Source organism: Synchiropus splendidus, chromosome 9 (assembly GCF_027744825.2).
Source record: "Synchiropus splendidus isolate RoL2022-P1 chromosome 9, RoL_Sspl_1.0, whole genome shotgun sequence".
In the NCBI taxonomy this organism is placed as follows: Eukaryota; Metazoa; Chordata; class Actinopteri; order Syngnathiformes; family Callionymidae; genus Synchiropus; species Synchiropus splendidus.
Window position 1 is genome coordinate 3,824,254 of NC_071342.1, and position 18,433 is coordinate 3,842,686.

General features: G+C 40.6%; 1 protein-coding gene across 3 annotated transcripts in view; it reads left to right on the forward strand.

Moving 5' to 3' along the window:
- Positions 1–16,599, forward strand: part of gfra1a (gdnf family receptor alpha 1a) — a 94,828-nt gene extending 78,229 nt beyond the window's left edge. For all 3 annotated transcript variants that reach the window (XM_053875195.1, XM_053875197.1, XM_053875196.1), the window contains one exon: positions 10,596–16,599. In XM_053875195.1, the coding sequence (XP_053731170.1) occupies positions 10,596–10,739 (144 nt within the window). In that variant the 3' untranslated portion in view covers positions 10,740–16,599. The remainder of the gene's footprint in view (positions 1–10,595) is intronic.
- The last annotated feature ends 1,834 nt before the right edge of the window (positions 16,600–18,433 follow it).

Genomic DNA, 18,433 nt, shown 5'->3' on the forward strand with positions numbered 1-18,433 from the left:
TAGTTAGCTGGCCCTTCCTCTTCACACCACAAGGACTTTTACCACCAGTAGTCAGTCCAAACAGAAGTCTGGCAATTGACAAACAGTTCTCAATATATGATAACAGACTACCATTCCCAAGAACGATCTTATCTTCATTTGTGCCTGGTTCCATGAGATGAGACTCCCTCAATGATGTGATTGAGGCAACTTTGTCTGGGTCTGTTCTAATTCCTTCTGAACTATTAATGTGACCCCAAAATTTGACCGATTTCCTCAGGAAATGGCACTTCTTTGGTGCCAGCTTGAGGTTGTGCGCTTTCAGTCTTTGAAAAACCACTTCCAACCGCTCCAAAGCAAGTTCTTCTGTGGGAGCAAACACCAAAACATCATCCAGGTAACAAAGAAGGCTGAGGAAGTTCTAGTCGCCAAAAATGTTCAACATCATTCTCATAAATGTTGCCGGACTATTGCACAGCCCCTGAGGCATTCTGTTATACTCGTAAAGTCCAAAAGGTGAAGCAAAGGCTGTGAATTTTCTGTCATCCTCATGAACCTCCACATTATAGTACCCGGAAGTAAGGTCCATCGTCGAAAAGAACAGGTTACCGCCCAACGCAGCATGTGCATCAGGAGTGGATGGGCATCTTTAACAGTTCTAGCATTAAGCCACCGAAAGTCATTACAAATCCTGAGCTCTCTTCCATCTCATCAAGTGCCTCCCTTAGCTTCACGTCTCGCGTCGGCGGAACACGACGGCATGGCAAGCGAAATGGTTTCTCATCAGTGACTCTTATTCGGTGGAGACAGCCTGCCGCTTTGGGATACTAAAGGAGACTGTGTCACTAAAGTGCTGTTCCAGGATTTCAAAAATGGGCTCGGGCCTCTCACTTAAAGATAGTGAAGGTTGGCTGCGTACACCCACTCTGACCACTTCTCTAGCCCTTCCAACGAGTCTGCTCATCACCTCTTCTGCTTGGTCAACCAGAGCAATGCCTCTTTTTTCATGAAAGCAATCGTTCCCACTCTGAGCAAGTGTTGTGACCATCCCCTTTGAAGTTCTGTGGTTCCTTAATCTCAGATCGGACCCCCAGTTTCAACAATGAAGGGTCTAACATAGGAGCACTTGTTCCACGACTCACATTCATTGCTTGACCCAAACATGACTCAATGCACAAAACTATGCTCTCAACAATAGAGAAGCCGATGTTGGAAGCTATTTCAGCAATAACTTTGTTGTCAGTGTTACCATGTCCAGTCTGAGTATTCTGATCAGGTTCTAAAGTCTGACCAGGTTGTTCTGTACCATCAAAAGAGTCATGTCTTGGTGTTGACGAGACTGGGTTGGTAAACATTGACTGGGCTCTACCTCTATCCAACGAAGGCAAGGGTGTGAATGACACCAAACCCTTTCCTCTTCCCAACATTGTAATTTTGTCATCCATAATGAAGAAAATCCCAGTAACAAAAACAGAGCATATATATATATCGACAGAACTGGAAACAGACACTGTAATGTAGGCAAGAACCGTACCAATAAAGTGTTCAACTTCTCAAATCAGTATCATACTATAACATGTCTACAGTAACGGAAAATAAACGTTATAATCTTGTGCCTTCAGGGAATTCACCTGAACAATAAATAAAATGCAGACTATTACGAGCACAAAGTAGACAAATGTGGTACCGCAGGTTGCCCGCTTTTGGCACCAAGACGTGATTGTAGTTCCAGCAGCAAACAGTCCATAGATCCCTCCGCCGCGGCAACGACGAATGTCTCAGGTCGCGGCACCAATGTAACCAGTCTCGACTTGGTGGCTGGCCAGCTGGTCGAAAAGCCGGATGTTTGTACTCTGTGTTGTGTAGAATTCATGACAGTAGATGGTCTTTTTGGAACTTCTTAATATCTTTATATCAAAAACGGCAAAGCATGGTCAGGAAGAGGAATGCTGCAAACCATCAGTCACAATCTCTGGCGACCTTGTGTCGGCGAATCTCAACATTGTACAAATGCAAACATACAAATAATACAAAAATACAATTAAACCTGAAATAAATAATAAATACAAAAATGAAAATGTACCTGTATCAAAAACAGTGATGCATGGTCAGGAACAAGAGTGCTGCGCACCATCAGTCACAATCTTAACAACGTAATTGCAAATATTAAATTATTTTTGTGCCCAATGTCACACTTTGAGGGTAGACAACCTTACCTCTGGCGACCTTGTGTCGACGAATGACACGGGGTCGCCCGACAGTTCCTTATATAGTCCTTGCTAGAGGGTGCTAACTCCCGACCTACGCCGACCATGTGCAGCGTTAATGTGGTGCAAGTGGAATATACCACATAGTATCTGTTACACATATCGCCCATTCCTAGTGCAATGCTAGGGTAAGTAAGAAAAGTCTGAAATAGAATAACAGAATGACCTGTATAGAAGCTGTACAATCAAAAACAGAAACATTTGTAGCAGCTGGTTATTGCACGAATAGGAAGTAGTCACATTCATTCTGTAACAGCAGTCCTCACCAGCCCTGCAGTCCCCTGACCCGACGGAAATGCAGCTGGTCAGCAGGCTCTCGGTGGTTCCTCTGTTCCCACATTCAGAGTCCCTACTCTCAATCCTATTATCTTGTCTTTCCTCTTCTCCCTCTGTCCATTGGCACGCCTCCCCCCTCTCCTTCTCTGTCTTCGACCTACAGTAGTCCAATTTCCATCAGCACCCTGCTGGTTAACAGCACTGATGGCGGTCGCTGTTGACCAGGGCCTCGGCCAATCCGGTATGAGATACATTTGTTTGATCCGCATCTTTAGCTTGGGAAATTTTTACATTGGATACCCAACCCTCTGCATTTTTCTGGACTTGGGACCGGTCTAAGAAGAAAACTGGCTTGCTCCCCTTCATGGTGGCATTCCAGCATATTCTCCCCCCGATAGCAAAATCCACATGCTAGTAAAAGTTTGGGAGCAGGGTCTTCATGCTGGCCTGGTTAAAATTCAGCAACAATAAACATCCTTTGGGTGTGTGGATTGCTCATCACTGATGGCTAGGTAGAGAACACTCAGGACTTGTTTGCCGCTTGCACTGTATGGAATTTAGACAGCAACAGTTGTGATGGTGGTGAATTCCAGAGGCAAGTAGAAGAGTCGGCATCGCGCTGTCATAAATTCTGTGTCCACGCAGCAATGTCTGGAGACTAGCGAGCAGGGCTGATGGAAGCGCTGGTTCGAACGGGATAGCTCTTAGCTTAGCTGTAAGTCCTTCGCGACAACCGCGCTTCTGCTTCCTCTCACACCGCCTCCGATGCAGCCAGGGACGGCTCCGATGTAGCCGGGGCCGGGCCCTGCTCGGGGGAAACTCCGCTGTTCTGTTGACCGCTGGATCTGGCCGGCGTAGTTGGCAGAGGTTGTGTAGAGCGGTCCGCGTCTCCAGGCTTACGGTATTCTAGTTGCTGACTTGTCTCAGACTAATGATATCCTGCCAGTCATATACTATTCCTACACTGGTTCACTTGACTTTTAATGGTAAAAATGTAATGGTCTAAATGGCGAGATTGCCGATAAACTGTCTGTGGTACCAGGAGCCGAAGCAGCCGCAGCCAGACAGTGCACCGCCATCTTGGGTTTCATTTCAACGAAACCGAGCCACTGCCAAGTGTCAGCCACGAAGAGACCTAAATAAACTCGTGCTCATCCAAATGTGGACTAATGAGCATTTTTATTCTGGCCTGCCTCATGGAAAAATGTAGTGATGGGTCCCGCAACGCCAATGCGCCGACGCATGTGCCGGGCTCACAGAGCTATCCCCACGTCAAAAGACAAATTTGTTGCCAGGCTTATTTGACACTTCCATCATGGCTTCAAATTCCCATTTATTTTTGATGTGGTGAGTACTTGTGCCTTCCATAATAAATAATGCTTCGTACAATCTTGAGATTTACTTGGTACCTCCTTAAATGCTAACTCTATTATCTGATTAAAAAAAACCAGTTTCCTGGGTTGTAGAGAAGGAAGTCTTGCATTCTTGGTTAAAATAATGTCTTAACAGAAGGTACCAGAAGAAATCACTTTGTTTTAGTACACAGTTTTAAATTTTGAAAGCTATCCCTTGACGTGTACATGACCATTAAGTGGTTAGTCCATTCTCCTTCCAAAGTATTGCCGACTTGATTTGGAGCAAAATCTGATTCAAAATCATAAGTAATCATAACTGTATTAACATTTTAACAAAGGCGCATAATTTGACAACCTTTTGACACGTTTTTATTGTTACTTGTAAACAGGCGTTTTCAAATCTCTTCCCCCCACTTCACCAGATTTTTATCCCCTATAGTTGCTTGGAGAGGAAATTTTGATGATATACCAAATTCTATCTCTTTCCATCTTGCTTTGTATTTTTCACAACACCAATATAATAAAGGAGTGAGTTGAGCCGCATTTTAATGCTCTTAAGGCAGGGTAAAGATATCCCTCAGTTTCTTTGCCTAATTGAGGAATTTGGAATTTCATCCTGTTTTTTTTTTTTTGTTTTTTTTTATTTTTCCCCGTTCCATATAAAACACTATATCCATTTTTCCCATTTTTTAAATTGGTTATCATTTAATTAAACCGGTGAGGTTCTGAACAGATATAGCAGACATGGAAATATATTCATTTTTGTAGCACCAATTCTTGAACTTAAAATAGGGGAGAAGACTCCATTTGTGTAAGTCTTCTTTAATTTTCCAATACAGCAATATAGTTTAACATCAAAATATGTGTTTTTGGTATATTTAGTTTAGATTTACTTTTTATTTAGTATCCAGACAACCTTCTAAACTGTTTAATTAATGCCATCATATTTTCACATGACCTCTCTCGATCCCCAAATAAACCAAAACATCATCTGCAGAATGTTCCACCCCTCCAATTGAGAAACCCTTCACCTCTTCTCTCTGTCTGATCATTTGGGCTAGAGGTTCAATAATTACATGATAATAACAGGGCTAATTGTGGCTTGAAAATTTTATACCATTCAGTACTGTAGCCATCCGAACCTGGGGACTTCCCTGATTTTCGTCTCAGAATTGTTGATTTCAGTTCCATGGATGTTATGGGCTTTATCAAATTTGTATTCTGTCAATCAGTCATCACAAGCAGAATTAATGATTTAAAAAATATATTTTACATGTAATCTGCTGAGTGCTTCTGTTAATTCCCGAGTCTTATAGTTTCTTAAGGTACACATATTCTCTCTTGGCTGTTGGCATAACTTGTTAGACAGATATTATGCAGAATCTTTCTAAGATTATAATGTGTAAACATCATTTATTTCATTTAGTATTTCTTTAATTTCTTGTTTTCATTCTGGGTTTGGCTTATTGCTGTCTGCAATCTGAAGCCTTTGTTCTATAAGCTGTGAGGGGTATATTTCCTCCCCTCATAACTGCCTCGAATGTGTTCCATCGAGTGTGTCATCGAGTTCCATATAATGTCTGATATTGTTGTTTCGTTTCTCCAGCAGTTCTGTATTGTTAAATATGTTTGAGTTCAGTGTCCACTGTGATCTACTCACTTTCCTGTCTAAATTTACCCTTAAAGAAATAGGCCTGTGGCCAGATAAATCAATAGTTCCAATCATACATTCTGTTATATTTGATTGATCGACCCTAAAAGCAAGGGAATAATCTATTGAGTAAACTGAATGGGGGGATGAATAGCGTGTGTATTCCCTACTATTTGGATGTAGTTCCCTCCATATATACGCAATTCCCAACTCCTCTATATATTCCTTCATTTTCTTAGTTAGTGGTTTATGTTGATAAGTTGTTCCTGATGAGTCCAAATTTGGGTAAAGTCTTATATTCCGGTCACCTCCACAGACAACCACACCCTGAGAGTTCACCATTAAATCAAATATTTGTGTGTAAAATACCCAGTCACTACCTGTCGGTGCATACACGTTGATTATGGACATTGTCGTTCCTTCAATGTTGCCTGTGATCTTTATAAACCTGCCTTCCTCCACTTTTGAATCACAGATGTGTTCATAATATACTGCATTTGAAATTATGATAGCCATGCCTCTCTTGTGATTTGACTCCATTGATGAAAAAGAAATATGCCTGAACCCAAACTTATTTTAAAATGTTTCATTCTCTGGTCTGATCATGTGTGTTTCTTGCAGTAAGACCACATGTGCTTTCTCCTTTCTCAGTTTTGACAAAATGTTATTTCTCATAATGGGTGCAAAACACCATTGACATTAAAAATTGACTTTTTTTTTTGTCAACCGGCTTCAACAACAATCCCTTTTTAACATCAACCCAAATCACAAACAAACACAAAGCCCAAAAACATGGCAGGACCAATGACAATTTGAAAACCAATTCAAAACTTCCATAAGTGATAATAAATCACCAATAACACTTAAAATTTAGGGGTTTCGGTATTTCCAGGTATTTCCAGACTGAAATTGGGGGCCCTCACTCTCCATCTCCAACTCCCTAATCCTTTCTTCATTTTTTGTCCCGACTTAACATATTTTATACTTATCAAGAATCATGCAAACGGTCGATTGTCTACCCACTTTACATTAGCGGCGTCCACGTATTTACTGTTTTAAATTGTACTTGTCCGTTTGTTTCCGCCTGAAAACCTGGAGCTTTTCCTCGTTGAATTCTTTCCTTTCGCCGGCTGCCACATGCTCCGTCTGATTCTCTCCATCATTGTCACCGGCTGCGCTATCACTTTCACCGGCAATCCTCTTTTCGCCAGAGCCAACATAGTCTCTGTGTTTGAAAGCGAATGTTGTTTCCTTTCAGGACCCCCCGTGATTTGTAATAACGCAGCGGGTAGTCACTGTCCAAAGTAATCCTTTCCCCTTGCAGTGTAAAACGTTTCTTTTGCTCTGAGGTTCTCGATACCTCTTCTTTTGTTCTGGCGCTGAGGAACTTAACAAGGATGGATGTACCAGGTGCCCGATACGCTCATCACCGACTCATCTGCGTTGGCCATTCTAGTTGACTCGTTGCGAGCCACATGCAAGCCAGCTCCATCTTTCTCTGTTTCTTGCCATCATAGTCCTCTTATATTTTGGTTTTATCATTATTCTCGCCCCTTTAAAACTCTCGTGAGATGGCTGACAACCTTTAATCCAGTGTGTACGTGGTTCTATTTTAATTCAGTCGGGAGACAACGGACCTACGCTGCCATCTACTCGGTAAACGGAAGCATCCGTGGGACCATTTTGATCTCCTATCAGAGAATGATGTATTTATTTCAATATTTACACCGATTTTTTTTGTTTTTTTTAATAAAAAATTGTAAATAGTCCACTAGCATCCTCATTCACATCATGTTCACATTTTTCACATCACATTGGAATAATAATGAATGCAAAGACTTAAATGACATTATATACAGTAGGTTATCAAATCAGTGTCAATTCAGTCTGTCAAGTAGGTTGACTGCAGTGATTTTTAATGTCCAACAGATGTCAGTATTCAGTGACACATTATCAACACAGTGTAACATATAGTCGTGATAAAAGTTTTCCTTTTGTTTTGTTTTTTGTTTTTTTTTTATTGATTGTCAAATATGAACAGACAAAGAATAAACATACAACTAAGCTCAATTCCTTCATGGCATCCCAAGATACCATGTTGAATGGTCGCATGCAGTGATCCGGTCTTGTTCGGACTCATCTGGAGGTCTAAAATGAAGAAACCTATTGAAGAATTGAGAAAATGACCAGACGTGAGAAACAACTGCCGAACAGTAGAGACAACACATAGAAAAAGACTTTTTTACAAAACAGAACAAAATTCGATTGAGAAATATGAAAAGGTGTAACAGTGGAGAAACTGAAATGTTAATTAACCCAACATCATGGCTTGTCTTCTTGTGGCCCAGAAATGCACAAATGAACGTGCTTTGTTAACTCAGTAAAGCAGTTCTGTGGTTACTGAATATGGTGGCCGTGATGTGTAAAACACAAAACCTTATCAGACTAAACAAAAATGGCCTGTAAAATGATACGTGATTATGTTTGCGGCAACATTGATTCAACATACAGATCTTGGTACCATTCTAACATTCATTCAGATGTTTTTGCTGATATTTGCAACGTTTTCTCAGCTCTGTTTAAATGGTGAAATGATGACAGTGTTACAGGTTGACGTTATTTCAACCAATGATGAATGACAGAAAGACTGTTCAATGTCTGAAGTGAAGTGAAATGCAATCAGCAAATTTGCTGTAGCTGTGAATAGTATCCATCTTATCTGTTCAGTGTTCATGATCAAAAAAGAATGTAGCCTAGTGGTGGCGAGTTCTAACTGTTACTCTGACTTCGAGCACTAGTTTTTTCACAAAAACAATGCCAATGGAACAAAATAAAGATGCTGTCACTTTTACATGTGAAGTAGCAGCATTTACATATTTAAATATCCTGAAAAGTACTGTTAAACTCTATTGCATGCTTAAATGTGATAGTCAGTGCCTGAGTGTTCTCCTAATTGGACATCTACACAATTCTCAGACGAAATGCCTTCGCAAGCACCACATGCTGAGATGCACATCTTTTGGGGCTGCAGCAACGGTTGCTGCAGACTCTATTGCAGACTGTGAAATGGAGAAGCTCCTCAGAAGTCATGGGACAAGCTCATATCCCTCAACACCTAATGTCCACCCATGGTCACTTGGGTCAAAAGACATACAAAAGACATACTCCCAAGAAGAATCCAGTACTTTGTCTGGAGAAGGGAGTGCTGCCTCTGGCTTCATCGTCCCAGCTCTGGCTTTCTGTGATAATATGTAATGAATTGACCATCAACTTGTATCTGGTGCATGGCAAATATACTGAAACATGCGTTAGCCAGAATCAGTGCGTTCTTGGTAGCCTCAGTGCCAACAGTGTCCATGTGTTCATCGATATACCCTGCACAAAACCTGCAATAATGTGTTTTATTAGTTTCAAATTCAAAGTGTTGTGGCGCCATGGGGGTGATGGCGTTCAAGTGTAGGTGGGGATATGACATGCAGCCCAATTTAGAAGAGTCCAACAACGCCACCTTGGGAATTTCACCCAAAGAATGAATAAACTAAGGACATGCAGGTTCGCTTACTCAAGACACATGAGACAGTGTTCCGATTGCATGTAGATAAATATACATTCTTTATTAATACAATCACTCTAAAAACCCACAGTCCGAGATAAAAGCGACAAGGCTATAGTGGAGCTGGGGCTTACCGGGATGGGGTACACCCTCTAAGCCAATGGGTCCAACCACACAACAAACCAATGAAAATTAACAAGCACAGCTGAGCTGCATAAACATGTGAAAGTGTCCCCAAAAGCACAGCACACGACGAAAGGACCCCACCACCAGGTTACCTAAACCACTGGGCACCAGCAGCTACAAGAAGCACACAAATTTAGTCTCTCCACCAGAGTGTAAGTAGCAGACCAGGTCACAGCAACGATGAATAAACAAAAGACTTGAAACAAAATAACAGACTAACTCAATAATGAACGAACTGCCAACTCCTTGACCTTGTTCCCACTTCACAATGTATAGATGCCACACACCATCTACCACGAGAGTGAGTGAAGGTTGGTTATTAGTTAAATCAGATCCTTTCCTGGGTGGTTTTGTGAAGGGCATATGGATGAACGCATGGACATCATTCTTGAAACACCTGCGACTACTACTACCACCTACCAGAGATGCACTGATTCAGGCCAGCACAGCCGTCTATCAGTACATTTACCATGCAGGAGGCACAAGTTTCAGATCCATTCATTAAAACATGTTCTTATAGAAAGCCAGAGCTGGGATGAGCAAACCACATGCTCTGCCTCCAATTGAGCTGCACAGCACACCTTCTGTGGCTTCACATAGACAAAGTACCCGATACTTCTTTCTTATAAGTTACTTAAAGCCAGATTTCTCAAACATTTACCTCAACTGTGAGTATATTTTAGGTTTCCCACAAGAGGTGAATTTTAACATTTCATTTCAACATTCAGATGAAAGTCGCCGTCATTCGTGTAAATGTGAGATGGTCTTCGAAGAAAATGTGATGAAGATCACACGTGTCCCAGTCATTGACTTGTCTCAAATCAGCTGACCTCCCGCCAGCGGCACTTGCCACAGTGACTGCCGCAGTTTTCTTTGAGGCTAAATTGGAATCTCTGCTTATCAAGTGGCTTTTAAAGTTCACTGTAAATGTCGTTGTACAATATATGAGGCAGCTCTGACATTTAAGGGAGGCTGAGGATTGACCCCAACATGTCCCTCCATCCTAGCCATTAGGATGCAACCCTTTTAGCAATGGTAACTCATCATAATTGTGAATATGTTTTACTCAACATTTTCCTCTTTCCTCACCATATCTGTGGCAAACATGCCTTGCAGCTGTCAGTAGAGGCTTGACTGCTCCAAACCTGAGGATCCATCACTGTTTCAACCATTGAGTTATAGTTAGTTATGTTTGCTTCACATAACAGCCGATTCTGCCGTGGAACTCATGTCATCTGTCATCGATTATGGATTTCATTAAAAAATGTGTTTAGACTGCATCCGAAAAATAGTTCCAATCTTTCATTGATGTCTCTCATCTCTGCCAGGATCCCCTGATTGACAGTCCCAGTACATCCAACGCAATCCTGGGTAACTCCTGCATGTCCAATTATCATACCACTGCACTGGGTTTGTTGCTGCCACTGCTGGTGACTCTGTGCTACTGCACCCTGACAACGAGATGGTTGTAGCTTGTCGTCTGGATATACATATATATGGTTTGTTTTCTGTTTTTTTTTCTTCGTTTTTTTTTTTTTTTTTTTTTTTTTCTAAACCTTGATTCTGCAATGCAGCTGTAATGACATATGACCTCTAAGTGTTGTGGCTGTATGTTCATGTTAGTGTGACAAAACAAAAGTAAACATAACTACGGAAAACATACTAACAAACTGTAGCCTGTGTTTTTATTTTTTTTTTCCTCGAACAATGTACTTAGCAACTAGTATTTTGTTGTATTCCGTGTTAAGGTTAACTTTGGCATCCTCTATGTAAAATTCAGCAGTTTCCACAATTGTGGCTGTTTTTATGTGATTCTCGTCTACATGGTGGAAATAAGGGATGAGTGTTAGTGAACAATCCATCACCCTGTGGTTTCCCTGAATATAATTACTTTCAATACAAGTCAATGAGAATGGTTTCACTCAAAGACTGCCCGCTGTGCTGATGCAGAACAGAAGCGGAATGTGGCTGTGCCGGTTCTAAAATGCGCAGCATTTTCATTGTCCACTGCCACCACTGGGATAGAGTGGATCCAACCAGGAAGGCAGTCAATGAAAAGCACAGTGGATCTGGTTGGTTTCCCAATCAAATCACAATTTACAGACTGAAGATTTTACTCTGAACAATCAGTGGACGACTTCAATGAAAATACTGTTTTATTGCAATTTAAACACCAAATAGTAAATCAAAATAGCAAGAATAGAAACAAACAATACACAATAATGAGAACACCTAACATCCGTGACCACGGTTATTGAGCAAAACAACAAGATGCTCTAGTAAGTGAGAGAATACAGCAGACGCAGGTCGGATTGATGGAATAATCTTCTTAATTATTCCATTCAAATGCCCATTGTGGTCTCAAGATGATGACTCAACAGCGACCACACCATCCCTCTTCATTCAGTCGAACTGAGTTGTGGCAACGTTTGATTTCTACTACTGGAGTCAAACTTGAGTAAAGTCCCATGAGAGAGGCTTGTACTAAACACAAATTGAAACTAGGCATAGTTACATACAAACGCAATGACTCTGACCATGCACTGCATGTGTAAAAAAACGGACTACTTGTGTAACAGTGTGGGTGACCAAAATGGGTGACTCAGTTTTAGCTTTGGTTGAAAGTGACTCTGAATTTGCAATTGGATAATGTGCAATTTTACACAACAGAGCCACATGATGCCTTCCCGACACAAATTAATTTTGACTATTTACCTAAGGCACACTTGTGATGCAGAAATCCCTTTCCTTGCTTCACTTTTGAGAGATCCGGGTTCACATAACGGTATGATGAGTCCATGCAAATTGAGAATCACTGGAAAGTTGGAAGAACACAATACATTTTCTTTTCTTTTCTTTTTTTTTTTTATCTGCTGTTCAGATAAGTACTCAGTACAGTACTTTTTTTTTTTGTTTCATGATTTTCATTCACTTAAAATGTATGTGCACACCTTCCAGGTCACTGCATCTGTGATCAAGTTGAGGACTTGCTCAGATTATTGGTTGAAACGTGTTTCAATACAGTTGATGAAATGAGTGGACTTTAATCCCACACACAGACACGTACCCGCTTGCACGGATACATATATCCCAAAAAAGTTGGCAAAAAATATATAAATAAAAATTAAATTAAATAAAAAAAAATACAATTTACATGGTATATGCACTATTACATACCATCATTGTACAACCTTATATACTGTTACTTGTACCTCAGTTCTACGGCCCCTTAAGCACTTTCCACACTGTTACAGTCCACACTGTCAAGTGTTCACCTTCATGCAACAAAGAACGGCTGTGATTTTTTTTTTTTTTTTTTTTTCACCAAAAATTCAGAGTGGGCAGAAGTGTCATAAATATATATAAAAAAAGACATTTAGACAAGTAATAAACAATTGACAATAATATAATAATATTGTGGGTCTCATTAGTTTTCTAAACTGATGAATGAGTTCAAACTAATTTCAATAAATAGTTGATAGGAAGAAAACAAACAAACAAAAAAAAAACTATTTGGGCATTTTATTTTGGTATCCTAATCTTACTGGTACTATATCAGCCAACATTTTTGGTAATTTACAGAGCACTTTCTTTGATGAAGATGAACCAGTGTAAGTATTTTTATTTTTATTTTTATTTTTATTTTTATTTTTATTTTTATTACATGTTGAAGATGAAATTCTTCCTTACCTGTACATGTTATGTTGGACATTGTAACATAAACCCATGTTATTTTTATAATTGCCCCACTTTTGACATGGCTTCTTTTTGTTTGTTCATCAACTTTATTTATTTATTAATTTTTTTCTGGCAGTAGTTGAGCTAAATGGTTGGGGGGTAAAATTAATTGAAGAATTTCCAGAAAAAAAAGTTTTCTGGTGCTCATTGGAATGAGAAGATGAGGACATGATGAATGTGTGAACGGGGACAAATGCTTTATGACATCTCGTATGAGATGTCAGTTGGTTTTGTTATTGGATTGCTCAAAAACAAAATTATAAGTAAATAAATACATTTTTCTGCTGTGATAGCGGCACATTAATTTGGTTAATGAAGCTGTAAATGAAATTATTTTACATTGAACTCAAAAAACACTGAAGTGCAAAGAAGAACAAACAAAAAGAGGTCATCAGTATCAAAACTACCAACTGATATCTCACAACAACATCATATTGCAAGACAATTCAAAGATTCAAGATGCTGACAGTGGGTGCGTTCGGGCACAGCCAGGTGGACGCAGCACCGATCAGCCCCGATCGGTGCGCTATGCATTGTGGAAAGTCAGGGTTGCGCAGTTCGCTCTGACATCATCATGGATGCTGCCATCTAAATCTCGAGAAAGTGAAGAGCCAGGCGAGTCACTGTCTCGATCACCTACCCTCCCCTTGGGTCGGGTAATTTGTGACGTCACCGTATTTACTCCGTGACTCACCAACATGGAGATTGTTTTCCACTTCTATATATGCAAGGATGATGCGTTTCACCCACCAGTAGTACTTTGGAGGATTTTAAAGGCGTATTTGATTCAAGCCTGTCGTGGGCCGTGAGCTGCTCCGTGTGCAAGGCATTGTGGAGAGTTGGGTGTCCAGAATCGCGCTGTTCGGCTCCGATGTCATCACCACCAAATATCGAGAGAGCTCCAAGAACAGGGGGCGGGAGCCAGGTGCCCCACAGTTGCTTCTGAACCACTGCGCCAACCTGACTTCCGCCTAGCTTCCAGGGCATGCTGGGATGGAGTGGAGTGCCACCTGATTGGCTCTAGAGTTCGACAACAATCGGATGTTTTAGGTTCTTCAGTCGCATAGTTATTTGTAGATGATAATAATAAAATGATAATTTGAAGTTGTGAACACTACTTTTTATATCATGTAAACAAATGCTATCACACAATATTGAAAGACAGTTGTTTGTAAGCCCGCAAATTGTAATTGTACTCTGAGGTCTGTTTTGTTCCCTTTTTTCCTATTGTATGTGACAATCTTTGGAGGTTTGTAGGTACCACAAAACATTCAACAGTGATCTGGAAGTCTGTTGAAAATGATGGATAAGGGCTATGGTATTTAAATCAAGAGGCAGATTTGGTAAAGTATCAAACCATGTCAAATGAGTGACCAATTCCAGAACCCCTCCTATGGCTTGACATTCACAATGATTGATCCATGAGTTTAAAAACATATGCATACCTAGTGCAGTTTCCAGGCCTGCTGAGAATGAGCCTAGTGCAGTAAGAAGATCATCGATAAGGAAGACATGTGAACAGCCTCAGTTACTCGTTCTACATCCACAAATGTACATACATGCAGACACAAAATGCGAAATCACACTCGAGCACTTCCGCATATAGACAAAAACATCACACAATACCATCCACTGTCTTTATATTACAATGTATTATTAATATTATGATTACAAAAGATAATTCATGGTTACAGCCTAGGCCAAGGAGAAGCATGCAACATTTGGACAATTACTTTGACCACAACCATTTGCTTAGACACACATAAAGGAGGTGTGATATTTCAAGTTGAGCTGCTGCCTGAAGCTGCTGCATAGTATTAATCAGCAATGAGAGCCATTGGTTAGAAAAATAACTACTATAATGAACTTCATTTGCTTGAGTTTTTCCATAGCACATTAGTTTTACACCAGGCAGGTGTGCAAGCATTCTATTGACCTGCTATGTAAGGAACTGACCAAACCTGGGTTATTTTGAGTGGAGGTGATGGAGAAGGTCACAATTTTCTTAAGTGATTCTGAGGGTGCTGAGGGTCCAGATGCAGGTCAGCAGGGAGACTGCTGAAAGAATGAAGATGGGAGCGTAAGACATGGAAGCTTAATATGGAATAGGATGTTGATCATTTACTATGTAGAAGTGCACAATGTTTAGAAATGTGCAACAGATAATGCCAGACATGTACAACATGTTGTGAATCATGTTTGGTAATAAAATAGTCGATATGCATTAAAGATAATTGCCACCATTGTCACCGTTTGGGTAAAGTACCCTAAATTGTGGACAATATCAGTGTATCGTGTGCTTTGGATCACACATTCTCCATAGTGCCGCTCCCAGGTCCCAGTGGCATGGAGCTGACTTCACAGTCACCTGAAGAGACCTCAGCTCATGAAGGTCCTCCTGACCTCACTCAGGCCCCCTCCACTTCCAACTCATCAAAGCCGAATTCCGCAATGAAGCTGGAGTTGGAGCAACAGAAAGGTAGAGTTACTGTTTGAATCAGAATTATAGGGGATGACACACTGTAATTCTAAAGAATATTAATGTTACAGAGTCCACACATGAAGCCACCCTTCTGCTGCTGGACCTCACACGTAGCCCCCTTAGTCTCTACCACAAAAGCAGGGTGGCTTTCTATAAAGAAATGGAAGGTCTAGCAACAGAAGGCTACACCACCAGAAATGAAAAAATCCAAAAAAGCTAGGAAACCTGATGATCACCCACACACGGGCAAAGGACAGGTCCAAACGAGATACGAAAGAGGAAATGACAGGCACTAAAGTTCTACAGAAAACTTCTGTCACCAACCTCCACACTTGTTGGTCTGAAATGGCTCTTGAAGTCTGACGGTATAAGGAGACAAAGTCTTACTTACTTATTACTTTTGCAACTAACCTGGGGAAATTATGGAGACTCAGTTACAACCTATGGATTGTTTCATGTCAATGAATATATATAAACAGTGTTATCTTTAGAATCAAGGAAATGAATTTGATGAAATATCGTATATACACTCCTATATTTGTTGTGAATTTCAACATTTTCGGGTAGACTTGTTGCAGGCAATTTCGGCGCTTTAAATGTTTCATATCTTGCCTTTGCTAGATTTGATAAAACTACTTACCTTCTCCGCGAGCGCAGTCCAATAAAGAAGAGTTCCTCCACCTCCAATTCCACAGCCAATAAATCCGCAGACGCGATTTTCTCCATCGCGTTCTTCGGACAAACTACAATCCGACTACAACAAACCGAGATTTATTCAGACTATCTGCCCACTTCCTCATCATCTCAGTACCTGCGCAGCCGCCACTTGGTCTCCCAAACCCTTGCCAATTCTGCATTCGCCTGGCTGTGCCTGAACGCACTCACTGTCTTTCCACCAAATTACATCGTTCATGAGATTTTATTTACACCTTTGGGAAGGACAAATGTCTCAGTTGTAAAAAGGGAACAATTGTTTTTGTATATTTTTTCCACATGTGATGATTCATTTGTGGTGGCACCAGAGGGATTGTTCACTGGGCACTGCTGTTGAGCGACCTCAGCTTGTGAAAATGTAAAATCTATTGTACAAATGTTCTAATTAAACTGGTAATTCACCGAAATTTCGGGGTCGTGTTTCATTTCTTTGCTGAATCACAGGAAAGTTGAGACAGAGTTTTTCATTATTTTCATGATCTCAGCACATTTTTACACTTAATATTTTACTCGTGAGAATGACTATCAAGAAAAAAAATGAAAAAGAATTTATTCCCTGAGAGAGGAGTCTAATTTATTCCCTAACGGAGCTCTGTTTCCACAACTACACCTTACTTAGCCTTAGCTCCAGTGGTGTGGAGTGACAAAGACTATCTCTGGCCCTGACCCTTTTAATACACATTTCAGTTCATCTTGGGGTGTAGTCTCCACTGATTGGTCCTGGTCTCTTGAGGTCAAGGTTGCCTTGATGCCAAGATTTGACATGATTCCAGATCTTGTGTCGACTCCCCTTGGTTTGGAGCGACGTTGATGAATCCTCTCATTGTTGCCCCTTTTTTTGGAGGGAAGCTGTGTGCAGATAATCCAGTCCACTCCTCCTGATTGGCTTATTCTGCTTGTTGACTGGCTAGTCCTCTCTCTGCCCGGCTGCAGAATTCATGGGTTCCTTATCGTCCACATTCCTTCACTTGGGGGAAGTTGCAGTCTTGCACACTGTGTGCATGTGTTTCCAAACATTCAGAAAAACCTGAAATGACTGCAAACTCTTGTCTAGACAAAGCGAGAATGGATCTCTCCCCCCGCCATATTTGATTTGGCATTTTCTGTGCATGTGTCCATAATGGGCTGCACAGAAACATCAGGATGTTGCAGGTTACAAAATGGCGGACAGAAACCTAATTAAATTTTATTTTAAAATGTATTTTGGGACATTTTTAATCAATTCTTAATCATTGCAAATAAGAATTGTGGTTCTTATGTGAATCGATTTTTTGGCACAACCCTCCTGCAAAGGATCATGGGATTGATGATACATTGCATTGACGGACTTCACTGAGGGACTTGTGCTACCAGTACACGTTCCTGAAAGATGACAAAGTGCTTTGACTGAGTGACAGGGACAAGCGAATATATATCCCTGAAGATCCTGCTACGAGGGCCCAGCGGACTTAAGTGCTGATGACATTTATGTACAATTGCAAGTCAAACTTCCGTGTTTTCACTCTAATATCTGACAAGAAAAACAAAAATGTTGTGATGTCAGCATCCAAACTCACCATGGTTGGCCTACAATGCATGTCAGAAGGAAATGCATGATTGTTTCACCGTAAATTGGACTGAATTAGGCAGCATTTGTGTAGCTGTTCCACTGTGATGTCTGGCTGGCTGGTTTATTTGCCAAGAAACCTCGCTCGTCCCATTTTCTTCCTATGTGTGAAGATGTGCTTAGAGGGGTTGGTTTAGAGACCACCTGCAAAATGGTCAGTATTTCTGGGGTGGATGAAGGACCACCAGATCAAGACCCTGTCATGGCCAGTCCAATCTCTGTCCCTGAACCCCACGGAAAACCACTGGCATGCAATGAAGAGAAAGATGGATGGTTGCAAGCCATCAAACAAAGCTGAGCTATTACCATTGAACTGGGACTGGTAAAGTAATATAAAAGACTGGTGGAGCGCATGCCAAGAGGCATGAAAGCTTAAAAATCAAGTTTATTCCACCAAATATTGATTCCTGAAGTTAAAAGATGTGTATTATAATGTTTTAAAGTTTGTATGGTGAAAATGTGATTTTGTTTTATTTATTTTTTGTCTTGTTTTTTGTTCATTGCATCTTTTTTGTTATTTTGACCATTTGCCATTTTCTGCAAATTAATACTCTAAATGACAATATTTTTGTTGTCAGTAGATAATAAAATGATGAAACAAAAATGTTCATTTTACGTATCTATAA